Below are 16,484 nucleotides of genomic sequence, written 5' to 3'. Positions count from 1 at the left end.
TTACCCGGCTGATTCTAGCTAGTGGAGCTGGGAGGAAAGTGTTCCAGGCAAAGGGGAAGCGAAGGGGTGGGAAGGCAGCAGTGAGAGTTCTGAGTGCCGGCAACAGTAGGCTGCTGTGGGTGTGTGGGGACAGTGTAACGGGAGAGAAGGCTGGAGGCTAAGGGGCTGTCTCCTCCACTAAAGTAATCTGGAAAAAACCCCACTCATTTGGGAAATCTTAAATAAAAGGGAAGTTACTGTGAAAACCTATTTGTCTGGGATCCGAAGCCAGAAATGTAAAATCATTAGGACTCACACGTGGTCTCCTCTCCCCTTTCTCTTATGGGTCCCACAGGCGTCTTGCAAGGTGCATCTGCTTCCCGCCGTCTTGCTTCTCACTTTTCCTTTCCCTTTAAAGCCTGGTCTTGTTTCCTGCTTTTAAGTAAATGGACCCATCAGAACACTTACTCTCTCAGGTACTGGGCCACCAGAGATGTCAGGGACAGAGAATCCAGCTATCAGGTCTAGATACCTGGTCCCTCACTCCACAGTAAGTGCCAGCCACAGGTTATGTACAAAAAGGCAGGGGTGCGGCATTTGGGAAGGAATCAGACTTCTTTCTTGGAACGGTTGTTTCCAGTTGCAATTCCATATTGAACATTTTAGAAGGAGCTGGTACAGTCTGGACGTCTACTTAACACATGCATTGCTTGTACTGAATGCTAAGAATTTGGACCTTATAACCAGACGCTGGGAAGCCTCAGGAAGTTTCTGAGCAAGGCAGTGATCCCTGAAAAGATGATTCTCGTGGCGGGGGATAAAGTGAAAAACTTCGTTCAAGATGAGGATCGGGACCCGAATTTACCCAGTAACTGCGGCCTGGGAGAGGATTTTTTTATTTTTTCCCATCTCAAAGAGGCATTAACGTGGAATCTGGTGATGGCTGGCTATGGTGTCTGATTGGGCTTCGGGCCGCGCGGGGAGGGTCTGGCAAGCCGACAAATGGACTACAGCAGGGACGGGGAGCTGCCAGGTGGAAAGACGGTGCCGCAGGAAGGAAGGATCACTGTCGAGAGGACCGCGGCGGCACCGGGCGCCGCGGACGATCGCTCGGGGTCGTCCGCCGCGCGGGGCGTCGGGAACCGTAGTCCTCCACCTCCTCCGGGCACCCGGCCGGACTCGCACAGAGCGGTTCCCTCCGGTTACAAATCGCACACCTGCCCGTCCGGGTGCCGGTCCTTCCAGTCTAGCAGGCGCCTGAGTGACGTCATAAGATGTCACCGCCCACTCGCTGAAGGCTTTAGGTGTCAATGGAAAGCCTGTCACACAGCAATCCGGCAATAAAAGATTAACCTCCTACACAGCACAAGGCGTGCTCTTCCGGTGCCGCTGATCTCCCTGACTTTTCCTTTGTGGGCGCCTCTCCCACCGCCTCGGCCCGGCTCCCCATCGCATTTTGCTCAGGCGGCGCTTCGGCAGCCTCACGCCGCGGCGAGGCGGGCGAGCTAGGGCGGGGCGGGTCCTGGCTGGGCGGTGTCGCGCTCGGGGGCCGCGCCGGTCGCGTTTCTCTCTAGTGCCCGAGGCGGCTCCGTTTCGGAGAGCCCTTCGCCAGCTCCACGGGACGTCTGTGCGAGATGGACCCGCCCGGACTCGGCGGGAAGCGGCCTGGCAGGCGGCGGCCCCGGCGGCGTCAGCAGAGGGAGGACAGGCGAAGGCCGCGGGTCCCGAAGCGCGCGGGCCCTAGGGCCCGGCGTTGGCACCATGATGCCGGGCGAGACCCACTCGGCGGCGCCCGGACGGCGCGGACCTCTCGCGGTGTCAGGGCTGCGCCTCCTGCAGCAGGTGCGGCGCCTTCCCGGCCGAGGGCGCGGAGGAGCTCAGTCCGGCCGGCCAGGGCGCGGGGTTGGGGGTCTCGCCGCGCGAGCTGCGCCCCCGCGCTCTGCTCCCATTCCGCGGCGGAAGCTCCCCCTCCTCTCCTTCCTGCTCCCCTTTCTACTGCAATTGTTTGGGGGAACCGCCTCTTTTACTTTATTTAGGCTTGCAACCCAGGACTCATTTGCTGGGATGCTGTGGTGGTGGTGGGGGGGCGGAGTGAGCGAGATCTGGAGGGCCCCTTCCTTCACTTAGCGAGTCTCGGGGCTGGTCTCCAGAGCTGACTTTGAAGTTGACGAGTGACGGGTGAAATGCAGAGGGAAGCTATCTCTCTGAGGAGTAAGATCTTCGATTGCTCTGGCTCATTCTGAAATATTTTTTGCCTGGAGGCGCGACGTGCGGGTTGGCTCGGAAGGTCATTAATCAATTAAAGGTTTGCAGTTACTGGAAGTTTCTAACCGCAGAATGGACTGTTCTGTACAGTGACAAAAGAGGCGTTACTAGTGTCTGGCTCCCAAGTCTTGTGAGATAGTGGGAATAGTCCCAGGTACTTGTTTCCAACTAGACCCTGTTCGCTGTCTGACATCGGGAGTCTCTTTTAACTTCTAGGGTTAGTGCCTTTAATGGCAAAATGGGACACCGCCCTACCTCCTAGATTGAAATAAATTATCACCTTTTCTACTTAGTGTTCTAGGCACCAGGGTCACAGTGGTGAACAAAAAGTAGATGATCTGTTCTTAAAAGTAAGACGTGTGCAAGTAAGACTTTAGAAGATTCTACATATTCTGAAGAAAATGAGTTGGAATGGTGGTCTTGTCTCTTGGTTGGGTTGGTAGGCAGGATGTTTTTGGGAAGGTGAGGTTGGGAGATCTGAATGTTGAGCAGAAGAGGTATGGGAGGAATGTTCTCCATGGAGGGATTAACAGGTGGGAACGTTGTGAGGTGAGAAGGAGCAGGGTGTCTTTGAGGAACAGAACAGTGTCAGGTTGGCACGAGCACTTTTTGGAGGGGAGAGTGGCTGCGGAGAGGAGACCAGAAAGGAATATAGGCCACAGTCCACCAAGATAAAGATTTTTTTTTTTTTAAGTGCATTATCTGTGAACTGATCCCAAACATTTTAAGTGTTGGGAACAGGGGAGAGAGAAAGGGATCATGCACTGGCATTCTGGATAGGAGGAAAACTGAGAGTTAAATCGTTTCTGAGTTGAGCTGCACTGTATAGGCATGTATAACGTGCTTTTATTTTTTTCTCTCAAAACCCCAGGAGTATAAATGAAGTTCTCTTGAATCTTTAATAAATTATATTTATTCTTTGTGCCAGTTTCATCCAACAAGTATTTATAAGTCACATGCTGTGTTGTAGGCACTGTGATTATAGCAGCAGGAAAAAGAGATCCTTGATCTCTTCGAGCTTCCATTTGGGGTGGGGGGAGACAGATTAAACAAGATATATGAAAAGATAATATGGTAGAGAAAACTTAAGCAGAGAAGGTGGAAAGGACAGATGGGCGAGGAAGGGGCTACTGGCTGGTGGAATTTAGGTAGGAAGCCCTGGGAAGGCCTTTCTGAGAAGGTTCTATTTGAGTAAAGGGAGTGAGAGGATAAGCTCTGGAGGAGAGTGGCTCATACAGTGGGAAGATGAGGTGTGGAGGCCTGACATGCCTTGCTTGATGTGCTTGGGAAGAGAAGGCGGCCAGTGTAGCTGGGGTGGAGTGAATGTAGATGTCTTAGTCTGTTCTGGCGGCTGTAACAAAATACCATAGACTGGGTGGCTTATAAGCAATGGGAATTTATTCCTTGTAGTTCTGTTAACTGGGGGGTCTGAGATCCATGAGGCACAGGCAGATTTGGTGTCTGAGGGCCGGATTCCTAGTTTGTGGCCGTTTTCTTGCCCTGGTGGATCATCTAACGGAAGCGGGAAGTGAGCTTTCTGTGGTCTTGTAAAAGGGCTCTAATCCCATTCACAGGGGTCTGCCTTCATGACCTAATCACTTCCCAAAGGTGTCGCTTGGGGATTAGGTTAAAACATACAAATTGGGGGAGGGGGGCACAAAAACAGTTTATAGCAGTCAGGAAGTCTGATGACTTCAGAAAAAGAAGGGTCTGATTCTGTGTGCCCTTAGAGACCATTGCAAGGATTTTACTCAGAAAGAACAGTGAGTGTCGGAGGCTTCTGTGCAGGAGAGCAGCTGGTGTGAGTTAGGCTAGGTTGTGGATCTGGTAGAAACCTGGTCTGCCCATCGTAGTCCTCATCTCTGCTAAAAGTAGCACCTGGCCGGAAACTAGGTGTCATCCTTGGTTCCTGTCTTTCTCTCACATCCTGACTCTTGCTTTCATGATCCACCCCCTCCTCACTGGTCCCCACCGCTTACAGCTCTGTGTGAACCCCTGTGCTCTCTGGCTTAGAGATTCTGGCTCCAGCCTCTGAGAACTCCCCCTCTTCCACCCCTGACTAGTGGTTCTCAGAGCAGCAAGAGGAGGAATCCCATTAAATCCTTCAGACCCAGGGTCTGCAGACTTGCAAAGGGCAAAATCCTCAAGATGGAGGGCTTGTGGTCTGTTTCACAGGTCTACCCATTGTAGGGTACAAGCGGCACAGACAGCAGGAAAGGGATGGGCCTGGCTGGCCACCAGGAGAACTGGATTTACAAAAGCAGGGCCTGAATTTGCAGACCTCTTCCCTAGGTCAGGACACTCCACTGCATTTGGGTTTTTGCCTGGAATCTCTTGTTAGGGGAAGAGGATGATTAGTTACTTGTAGAGTCTCGAACCAGTCTTTAATTTTGCAAAGGAAGGCTGGAAAAATAGGTTCGTGGCAGATTATTAAAGATCTTGAACGGTAACCACCTTCAAGTTTTATATTTGTTCTTGTCAGTGTTGTGGAATACGGAAAGGTTTTTCACAATTACCGCTGTTTGGGTAAAGATAGTAGGTGGTGGTGTACGGAGTGGATTGGAGGGGGTGCAGCTAGCTGTGGAACATTATTTTACTAATGCGCACTAGTGATAACAAAAGCTGGGGTGAATTGAAGCTTCACAGGAATGGGAATAAAAAAAAGCAAAAGGGCCTCAGTATGAGAAACTACAAAGAATAGATGGCTTTCAGGTCTGGGGAATAAAAGATCCAGAGATTAAAGCCTGAGTGACTGAGAACTGTTAGAGGAAAGAGAAGTAGAAACCAAGACAGAAGAGGTGTTGGAAATGCGGGATTGAAGTTCTGGAAGGAGGTCAGTATTGGGAATTTTCATCTGTTTTCATATTTGTCGTTTGTGGAGCACAGGGCCTCCAGAGCACCTGATGGCCTGCTGAGAAGCTAGAGCAGAGGCCTGGGTAGGTTGGCGTGGAGTTCCTTGTAAGAATTTTTTGGGGGAGAGATGGTGTTAGAAGAATGGGGGAGCACGTTCTGTCACTTAAAGAGATTTTGAGAACCTTTGTGGCACGTCCTGAGACGAGGTGCTGTCCTCAGGAATCCGTGCTGGCCGCTGCTGGAAGGCGGTGTGGAGTGGTGAGAAGAGGAAACAAGAGTTAGGAAAACAAGAAGCACCTAGGAAACGAGGGTGGGAGAGATCCAGAACAGAGCAGGTGGGGATCAGTCAGGATACAGCACCTCAGGAGAGGCTGCCAGGTTCCCTACTTGAGGGCCACTTGTGTCCGAGAGCCCAGTGGGTGCCCTGCACAGAGAAGGTGGCCCGCTGGGTGGTTTCGCGCAGCCACTTCGCACCTGGCCAGAAATGGGCAGGCTGCAGGTGTTGCCCCACTGGAGGCATCGCGGCTATGCTGGGCTTGTTCTGAACCACAGCGGGAAGCTGGCTGTCTCTCCTGAGTGGAGCAGTCCTTTCCCTTGCTGGAAATCTTCCTCCCTGCCCTCTTGCGTCGGTGTTGACAAATAGATGCCCTTGCTGTGATTGTCGCTCCGTTCGCAAGCGTGTGGGTTAACCACCTGTTAGGCATCCTTTGTTTGTAGTCCCGCAGCTCCCCTCTTGGCTGTGGTTGCCCTCAGTGGTGGTGATGGTTGGTCACTGAGCTCCAGCCCAAGGTCCCTACGGGTTGCTGGACTTGAGTAGTCACATCAGAGCAGTGTGGCTCCTTCCTGTGGTGATGGTGTGCACTTACACACTTCTCAGGATGAGTTGTTTTCAGTCCAGGGGCACAAGTTCCTCTCTCCTGGTGGAGTAGAGGCCCCTCTTCAGGAGTTTCATTCACTGCAGAGCAAAACAGTTTAACCCTTGGGAATCCTGGTGAGAGTTCAGAGCTTGTGGTTATACTTTGAGCTCATGCCACTACAGTAGATTCAGAATAGATGGTGTTTGGCTGCCCGCAGTGCAGATTTGAGTCTGTTATTTATACAATCTTGTGTTGGACTCCCACTGATAGTTGCCAGTGGTTTGGACTTCATCAGTTGGAACCTGAACCATGATTTCTCTTAGATGTACTGATTTGTAAATGATTATGTTGCAAAGAAGGCTGAAAAATTGTAATTCGTTCAGTGAGCAGACATTCCTTGAGCATCACTGGGTCTAGGATGCCATGCCTTGTTTTGGAATACAATCATGAACATAAGCGGCTTTGGGGCTCGTGTTCTAATTGGGGTGACAGATGGTGAGAAAGCCACCACAGGAGTATATTAATAAGTATCATGCTGGGGTGTACACAGAGGACCCTGGGAGCACCTAGAAGGGATAGGGGAAGGCTTCCTGGAGGAGGTGAATCTGAATTGAGGTCTCTCCGAAGGATGATTCTTAGTTGAGTAAGACGAAGAGATGGAGGGAGTGTGTTGTGGACAGGGGCGCCATGTACAGAGACCGGGGTGGGAGAAGGTAGTTTGTGAAGGATGAAGCATGACGTGTGAGGTCAGGGCAGCTGAAGACCAGGTGCGTGAGGCTGGGGTCTGCCTTCCCAGGAAGCAGAGCCTCTCGGCTTGTTTGGTGGGGAAGTTCCTGGAGTGGAGTTCCTACCTTCCTGCCTTGTTCCAGTCCATTCTGTGCCAGAGGACATCACATGGGGGCCTTGCTCACTGCTCAGGAGACACAGCTCTGATGCAGATCAGTGTAGACTTACATAAGAGCAATGAATAAAAAGTTAACAAGTAGGAGGAGGAAATGTCATGTATCAGAGGGGATTCAAGCTGAACAGTGAGCCAGATCGCCCCCAGCAGAGAAATTAATGGGATTAGTGTGATTTTTAAGAATAATTTCATTTGAAATAACTTAGAACTTAGAAGAAAATCACCGGAATAGTACCAGAAACTCTGGTATTCTCTTCACCCCATTCACCAGGTGTTCAGATGTTTCCTCCTTTGCTTTGTCAGTGGTGTGCACACACACACACACACACACACACACGCTCCCTGTGCCCCTGGCACTGCAGGGTGTGTTTCCCTGCAGTCAGCACTTTCTGACAGAGTGAGCCCACAGCCCTCCAGTCTGGACATTAGCATATTGGTGCAGCTGCTCCAACCTCTCCTTCGGATTTTTTTTGCAGGCCCAGGAATCCCCTAGCTTGCTGGTTCCAGGTTCCGTTGGGGACGTGTGTCCTAGAGCACTGTTAGGTCTCTTCAGCCTCCTCCCATTGAGTCTCTGGCTTTCGTGTGCCCGAAAGCTTAAAGAGCACAGCCTTGTGTTCTCATTGGCAAGGTCTGGAGACACTGGGAGGTCACATTGTATCAGGGATCCCCACACCCACTCCCAGCATCAGTGTTGTCCTCCTTACCAGGTGGCTTATTATAGTGAGAGCATACAAAGCAAAATCTGCCAGGAGGAAAGGCCATGGGGTGGGGCCCAAGGAAGCCCCTTGAGGGTGTCTGGACTCACTGAAGCTCTCCAGCGGTGCACTGTGACATGGCCCAGAGTGCCTACCATACCCAGACTCCAGGCTCCCAGAAGGAAAGCAGGTTTCAGCATAAAGCACATGGTGCAGTTAAGCACAGGGAGCCACTCTTAGCGTTGAAAGAATGGTGGGAAACCTCTAGAAATCCAAGTTCCCAGACACCACCAAGGGCCCACCTTGCTAGCAGGCCTTTCCAGGGACAGCATCTCAGATCTGCCGTGTTAAGTCTTCAGGTACTCCTTGGCGGTTGAGGGAGTACTCTGGCCCCCTAGTGAGTAGAGGCCAGAGACGCTGCCGAACATTTGCACGGTGCACAGGACAGCCACCACAAACAAGAATTTTCCAGCCTGCAATGTTAGTGTTGAAGTTGACTTTGGCAATGTACTTGTCCCATTGTCACCTGTACTTACCTGCTGCATATCTACACATTGTCCTGACTCATTTAGTGTTGCCATTTTCCCAAAGGCGCGGGCATCCCCTCTCTCCACCTCCGCCCCACTAGTCCTGGCTTTCTCCTGGGCCCCGGTTCTCCCGCTGCCCTGCTGCCCTCTCCTGGGTGCTCAGCCACTGTGCTGATTCCACTTCTCTGAGAAGGGAGGGAAGATAAGCACAGACTGGATTTCTTTTCTTTTCCTCAAGTGCTGAAGGTTCACAGTGACATTCCAGAGGATACTGTGTGGATGAAATTAAAACAGTATGCTTTGGAAAAGAAGTAAATGGGGAGTACAAAGTATGAGTAATAGAACGCGCTGCTCTGGGAATTAATGAGCAAGTATCAAGTACAGCTCGAGGGACTAAGGCGGAAGCCAGAGAAAGAAGAAAGGGGTGCTTAGGGGAGAGGACTGGGAGGAAGCCTGAGCATTGCAGTAGACGTTGCAGTGGGAGTTCCAGAAGAGCGAGGCCGCTGGGAGAGAAACAGTCATCGGGGCAAGCACGTCACTTGGAGCTCTCCTGGAGAGGCTCACCTCGCACCTTGTGTCCTCCCAGAGGCTGGACGGTGGCGGGGGGAGGGGGGGTGCAGTGTACCCCCATAAACTCACATAGGCCGCTGAGACCTAGCCTGCTGCACACTCATGCTTCCGAGATATGTTAGACAGGGCTGCAACCACCTGAAGCAGCGTTTGGACCAGATTGGAGAAAAACAAGAGACTGTGTTATTAGGGTGCCGCGGTATCTGCCTGAATTTGAGCTCTGAGAAAAAAGTCAGGGCCTTAGAATGCTGTAGGAAGCTGAGACTTTGTCCTTAGTATCTGGCTTTTCCTGTGTAATGCTGTTTTGTGGTCTTAAATTCTTCTCTTTATCAAATGTTATGTGAACGCAGTTTAGAGGTAGCTAGATGTACACTACCTCTTAAGCCAGCCTGCAGCCCCCAGCCACACGTCTCCTCTCCCACTTTTAATTGCACTTTTTTTTTTTTTAAAGATTTTATTCATTTGTCAGAGAGAGAGCATGAGCAGGGGGAGGGGCAGAGGGAGAGGGAGCCCAGTGCAGGGCTTGATCCCAGGATCCTGGGATCGTGACCTGAGCTGAGGGCAGACGCTTCACCGACAGAGCCCGCCAGGTGTCCCCGCACTGTGTTTTGTGATGAACTTCAATATAGTTAAATAATAGGCTTGTATTGCTACTTCTTGTTTTTCAGTGTAGGGCATATTATTCGATTTCTGCTTTTGGAAGGTGCAGACTGAGCTGCCCTTCCACCCTGCACCCCACCTGCCTAAGCATCCCTCCTGCTGCTCCCCCAGTCTTACAGGATTTCGGTTAAGTCACTATTCAGAGTGGACGTTATTACAACTCTATGCTATTCAGAACTGTACACTGGAGTAATTATGATTATTTTTCCTTTCCCGTGTGTACTCTTGTTTCCTCTGATGAATGATGATATCCTTAATTCAGCTCCCTCATCTTGAAAATGTTAAGGACTATTTCCTGTATGCCAGAGACTGGGTGAAACCCTTTCTGTGGTTTATCCTATTTACTCCTGATAGCTGGCCAGCTCTGCCCCTCCCAGTGTTTTAGTCTCCTTATCTGTAGAATTGGAAAGGGTACCAAGGCAGGGGGAGGCTGAACAAAATTACCCAAGGTTCGTTCAGCCAGAAAGAGGTGGGACAGGAATTTGAATCCAGCTGTGTGTGACTCTAGAGTCAGGTTTCTGGAATGTTTCTTGCGTAGTACTTAACGTTACAGAATGGCATCTGGAGGCAAGGTGGAGAAGATGAGGCCCACTAGCAAAGAACTGGAAAGAGGATGGAGGAAAAAAAAAAGGAAGAACCACTTGTATTTTAAAAACCATAATTTAAATGTGCGGTGAACACCAACTACATTTACTTGGATTTTTCTGCCAGTTAGGTAGGAATGTCCTCTTAATGCTTTCACTCCGCCAGATATTCTGTCGCTTTCTTCTTAAGGGAAAAAATTCCCTCCTGAGCCTTTGGACCTGCTCTGCTCTGGGGCGCGGCTGCCTTCCTGTATTCCCATCGCCTCTGCCTTGGGTGCCACGTCATCTTGTCTGGGTTTACTCCATGATTTTGGTGGATCGTGTTCACATCCTTCAGTACCTCCCTAAGTAAGGATGTCTGGGAAGTAAATTTGTGGAAATTCTGCAGATTTGAAAATGTGTATTTTACCATCTCAGTCGATCGGTAGCTTGTACAGAATTTTACCGTGGAATTCACTTTGTTTCAGAATTTCGAAGATTTGCTTTTTAGGTCTCTAGGTTGTTGTTGAAGGCCAAAGCCATTCTGATTCCACATTCTTTGTATATGACTTGTTTGGTTTTATTTGTCTCTTGAAATTCCTGTAGGGTCTTTGCTTGTCTCTGATGCTCTGAAATTTGGTGCTGAGGTTCCATGGTTTGGATTCTGTTTCTGTTTATGTGCGGGGACCTTTCAGTTTGGTAACTTCTGGCTTCAGTTCTGAGATTTCTTGAATATCACAGTTTCTTTGACTGTCTATCTTTCCTGTTACTTTCTGTCTGAACCTCTTATTGTTGGGTATCTGGGATCTCGCACTGATGCTGCAGTTGTTCTTATTTGTCTTTGTTCTTTCTCATGTCTGTGTTTTGTGTTATTTGGGGGAACTTTTTTTTTTCCAATTTTATCAAATCTTTTGAGGCTTTTATTTTGCTTCCCTGTTTTTAATTCAGTTCTGATAGTTTTATTGAGATACAATTCACATACCATAAAAGTCATCCTTTTTATGTGTACGATTTAGTGGGTTTTAGTTCAGTCACAGTTATGCAACTGTGTCGCCACTTCATAATTGTAAGACACGACACTTTCATCTCCATGCCCCCCAGCCCTGTGCCCCGACCAAGAACCCTCTTAGGCATTAGCAGTCATTCCCTGTCTCCCTTACCCCCAGTCCCTGGCAACCCCTAATCTGTTTTCTGTCTCTGGATTTGCCTGTTACGGACATGAATCCTGTGACTAGACTCGTACAACATGTAGTCTTTTGCGACCAGTCCCTTGCATGTAGCGCAACGCTTCTGAGGTTTATCCCTGTTGCAGGTGTCATTTGTTTTCATTGGCAAGTAATCACGTGGTATGACTGGGGGACATCTCATTTCTCCCTTCATCATTTGACGCACATTTAGCTTATTTCTACCTTTTGGCTAGCATGGATAATGCTTTAAGTCACAGTGTTCAAGTTTGGGATGGGTATGTGTTTTCAGTTCTCCTGGGCGTAGACCTCGGAGTGGAATTGCTGGATGACGTGGGAAACTGTGTGGAACATTCGGAGGAGTCACCAGACTGCTGTGTGCTGCAGCTGCTTCACGTCCTTCCTACTCCAGCACGGAATCCAAGGCTCCTGTGTCTCTGCGTCCTCACTGACGCTTGTAGTCGTCTTCCGTTTTGGTTTTGGCCATCCTAGGGGGTGTGGATGTTCTTAATTTTTAAGAGCTTTTAAAAAAATTTTCTAGGAACTCTTTATATTCCTTTCAATAATATTGTTGTTTCATGAATATAACATTTATCTCTGATCATACTAATCTTTGAAGTTTTCTTCTCAGTTTTTTTACTGCAAGTTGCTTTGTCTTGTTTTGGTCTCACTTTGATGTTACGGATTTCTCTCTGTTGTGTGGAAATCCATGATTGTTCCTATTAAAACTGTTGTCTAATATGTTGGCTGGAAATGCTGAGTGTGTGGGGCTTCTGGACCCTGAGCTTCGTCGTAGAAGGTCTGGTGGGCCATTTATTTGAAGGATATCTCATGCCAGTGCTACTTAGATATCCTCAGAGAAAGAGCTTTCAGTCCCTTGCCTGGAGGGCAAAGGATTGGCTGCCACTGTCTGGGAGCTTAATGGGGACAAGCAGGTGGTCAGTGTCAGGTCAGTGTGCATAGGGGTGCTTCGTCCCTTTGTTCTGGCAGTGTTCACAGTGTCTCAGGCAGAGAATTCTTCAAACAGCAAATCTTTTGCTGGATGGTGGCATGGCAGAGAGGTAAGAATTTGAGGATTTAATGCTTGTAAGAAAGCTTGCCACTAGTTCTGTTAGTGCTGCCACCTCCCTCCTGTCTAAGAGCACCCCGGTGTCACGGACTCTCCCCCCTCCCCACCTCTACTGCTTTCTTGAGCCTGCTAAGTCAGTATTCTTGAATCTGCTTTCCAGTTTCCTTTTGTCTTTTATTCTGCTCTCATCTTTGTGGGTTTTGCCTTTGGGGAAAAAGTTCCTTGGCTTTAGTTTTAGTTGGCTTTTAGGGAGAGAGTAAACCAGGTGGATTATTTACCCTCTGTGCCGAGAAATCTGTTGTTACATGAAATTTATTTTGTATATAATGAAAGATTTTATTTGAATGTGGAAAGCAAAATATACATTAAATACAAATATGGAATGGTCCACTCGTAGTCCTTTTGACTTACAATTTTTAGAGTCTCTATAGAATACCAGAATGGTTAAAGATATAAAAAATAAAAGCATAAAAATACTAGAATAACATAGAGAAGAATCCTTTTATTTTAGAATCTTGGGTGGGATAGAATTTTCTAAATATATCAGGAAACCAAAACTTTTTAAAAGAGTGAGCCAGCTCTAAATATTGAAAAGTTCTGCATGCCTATGTGGTTGTCTTTTAGTGATCAAGTGACAGACATGTTGTATGTATATATTTGTAACATTTAATGAAATGTTGCTGTTGCTCGAATATTGCAGTGCATAAGAAAATGCAACCACACCAGTGAGCAAACTATGTTAAGGAGCTATTAATAAGAGAAAAACTGAATGGCAAGAGATTTCTCAATCACACTCGTAAAGAAATATAAATGGAAAAATATGGCTCTAAGATTTTCAAAGCTCATAACTATCACTAACGCTGGAAGCCTATTTGGACTTGATCCTAAGGAAAGACAGTATCTCCTAGGAATGGGCAGGGACACCGGTGGTGTGCTGTTGGTGAAGACAGAAGAGAACCTGAATGGCCTTCGGTGGTGAATTGGTAGACTGAGCGCATCCAAATGTTTACATATGCAGGAACATTTCTGCAAGGAGATACACAAGGAGGAATAGTGATTTTTAATTGGTGATGGGAGTATAAGAAAACAAAGACTTTTTTTTAAAAGATTTTATTTACTTATGTATGTATGTATGTATGTATTACCACACGTGAGCCTTGGGGGGTGGTGGAACAGAGGGAAAGGAACAAAGAGACTCCGAGCTGAGCATCGATGAGCATTGAGCGCGACAACGGGCTCTATCCCATGACCCCAAGATGAGGACCTGAGCTGAAACCAAGAGTTGGTTGTCCAACTGACTGAGCCACCCAGCACCCCAAACTAAGACTTCTTATTTATGTATTTCAGTGTGGACCTTTTTAACTGGTATCGTGTTATGTGTCTGACTGCAAAGAAGATACACAGACTACTATAAAGGGAAATATTTCTATAATTCTCAAAATCATATCTAGAAAGAGGTGTTTTGGGATAATCAGTGAAAAATAAGTTCTTAAGTATTTACTAATGTAATATGAAGATATTAAGGGAAGAAGTCACTTGAAAGGCAAAGATATCTTTTTAAGTCTTAACATTTTGAGCAGTGTAACTAATGATGTTTTCCCTGTTGACGTGATAGCAGTAATTTAGAGCCAGATTTATAGTTGGTCTCTAAAATATGTAGATGCTTATAAAATGAATTTTTCATTGAATTTCGTCCCTATTTTATATTCCTATTCTTCCCATGTTATTTTTATTTTTTGCCTTTTTTATAATTTATGTGACTTTTTGGATGTCTTAAATCCTTTCAGAGACAATGCAGAGCGAGTTGTAGACTGATGATTACTAGTAATTAGTGAACTAAAATCACTCATATCAGATTCTCACTGATTAAGAGCACACAGAGAGTTTGCACAACCCCCTTACTGTAAGAGAGAGCGTCATCCACCTAAAAAAAGATTCAGAGAGATACAGCATGGGTTCAAGATCACACAGAGTAGGTCTGTGTTTCTGTGTAACGTAAATAATGTCTTTATGTATTTCTGTGTTTATGTGAGAGTAAATATGTTCGTGTTTTACAATAAGTCACACGTTACATAAAATATATTTAGAGTCATTCATATTACAAAAACAAGTAGCTGACTGTAGCTGTTTTTTTCTTTCAGAATTTAAACGAATATGTTGAAGCACTAATTACCTTGAAGCAGAAAATTATTAATACAGAGTGAGTATGTTTTCATGTGTTCTGTTGAACTTCGTGAACCTGACAGATAAGCCAGAGCAGGCGGTGTGTTAGGCTGTCAGTGTGTCACCTGGGGCCCATGGGCTGTGGGTCATGGTCATCGTGGAACCCTCGTGAGCCTTGTCCGCAGGCTGAAGGCTGTGGTGTTGGTCCTCAGCCCTTTACAGCAGGCCTATGGGTTTGGAGGTGATTTTTTGCTAGACTGGCAATTTTTTTAAAGCTGTTTTCTGTCTTCAAAGCCTTGTTAGCTTTAGGATTAGACCTCAGATTTCCTCACAGTATTTCATAGCCATGGTATGAGATTTAATTTTTTTTTTTAAAGTTCACATATCATTGCAGCGCTTTTAAGGAATTGAAGGTGATGTGTGTGTGTGTGTATACATATTTAATTAATTAAACATTATTTGTTGCAGGAAGCCTAGGAAGAAAGGTGCCTAGCATATTTTGAAACATGATTTTAACGGTATATTTTCTAGACCAAAAAAGTAACATCATTCTTTTCTTTGTTGCAGTAATTTATTAACAGAATATCAGAAGAAATGTGATGATATCCTTTTACTAGCTTTTTCCTTTGAGTTTTTCAATTTACTTATTTATAGTTTCTTACAAGAACTGTGGGAATTTTTGGTTATCTTTTGGAAGATAGTGTTTACAGCCTCTAAGGAAGGAACCCTTCTGAGCAGCACAGTGACCGTAAGGCTTTTCCTGTGAGTACATGTTTCATGATGAAGACTGCTGGTCTCTGTTGTGGAGTATTCTGTTTTTGTCACTGATTTTGATTTTCTTAAGGTCTCCTAACTTTTTAATGGGTAGGTCTTTTTCATTTGTACTGAGCACGTGACAGGTGTTCTGCAGGCTTAGGAATAAAGTGAAGCCGAGTCGGGTACTCTGAGAATTTTTCAGGATTTCTGTACGACCTGCAGTGTAGGAATATTCAGAATGTTGGAAAAGTGACTTTTGCAAATTGGCTTTATGATTTGTAGAGAATGACTATCCATAATCATGGTGTGATTTTGTATTTACAAGACAAGTCTGGTCAGCATTTGTTCAATAACCATTCAGAGCACCTGGAGTGTTGTTGGCCTCTGGTGAAATATTTTATTGGTCGGGTGAAAATAGCGTGTGTAATTGACTTTTCTGGATTTCGTGTTGAAAACACCATGAAGGAAATCTCCCATGAAATTAGCATGGGTATATTTTTAGAGATTCAGCTTAGGTCTTGGGACAGATGCTGCTCTTCAACTTTGGCAGGAACCCCAGGCCTGCTTTGATATTATTTCTGGCCTCCCCAAACTTACACGTGATCACTGATTATTTTTTTGTGTTGGTACCATCATGTCTAACTTGTGTGATTAGAGTAATAAGATCAACGCATAAGACTTAGATTTATTTTTAGTTCTGAATTTTTACATTAAAAAATGTAGGTCAGTGAAAATCCCCCCTTGTGCTTCATTTGTTTAAACTCTCAGTCTGTTTAACTATAAATGTATATTATCACAAGAGCAGTATCTTTGATTATGAAACCTGTACAGAAACAGTTATTACAAGTACTTTTAATTAGCTAAATGGGAAATAGGTAGCCAATTAATTCCAGTATTAGGAAAATATACTTTCATTATATCCTTTTTAGCGTAAACTTTTGAGGTAGTTACACATGTAATCTAGCAGGGAAATTGATTTGCTTTTCAAAAATTTATAAAATTTTTAAATCAAAATTATTAGAATCGTTTATTAAAAATTGATAAACCTTGGGATTATTCTGGAATACCCATTCAGTGATGTGGTAATCATCTTCAGCCCCTGCTACAAGTAAATACTGATTCCTTTTTTTTTTTAAACCCGATTGATATTTGCCCCAAATACATATTTTTTGTACCTTAAGTGTGCATTAGTTTGCTTTTCCAACCCGAGGTGCTAATGGTATATGTTTAAATGGCATTGTTATGTAACTTGATTTTTTACTTTTTTTTTTTTTTTTTTTAGAGTTTTATTAGAGAGAGAACAGGGAGAGGAGCAGAGGGAAAGGGAGAGAGAGAATGTCAGGCAGACTCCCTGCTGAGCACTAAGCCCCAGGAGGGGGCTCCATCTCATGACCCTGAGATCACAACCTGAGCTGAAACCCAGGAGTCAGATGCTTAAGTGA

The 16,484-nt window shown here is 46.1% G+C and overlaps 1 protein-coding gene across 1 annotated transcript in view; it reads left to right on the top strand.

The window, feature by feature from the left end:
- The window catches only part of ICE1 (interactor of little elongation complex ELL subunit 1), a 58,383-nt gene that overhangs the window by 935 nt on the left and 40,964 nt on the right, over positions 1 to 16,484 (top strand). Inside the window, exons 2-3 of the mRNA XM_040630571.1 lie at positions 14,265 to 14,323; positions 14,854 to 14,888. Coding sequence (XP_040486505.1) covers positions 14,265 to 14,323; positions 14,854 to 14,888 — 94 coding nt within the window. The remainder of the gene's footprint in view (positions 1 to 14,264; positions 14,324 to 14,853; positions 14,889 to 16,484) is intronic.

Source organism: Ursus maritimus, unplaced genomic scaffold (assembly GCF_017311325.1).
Source record: "Ursus maritimus isolate PB19 unplaced genomic scaffold, ASM1731132v1 scaffold_15, whole genome shotgun sequence".
Taxonomy (NCBI): Eukaryota; Metazoa; Chordata; class Mammalia; order Carnivora; family Ursidae; genus Ursus; species Ursus maritimus.
Note: the sequence above shows the minus strand (reverse complement) of the source record. Positions and strands in the feature narration are given on the sequence as shown.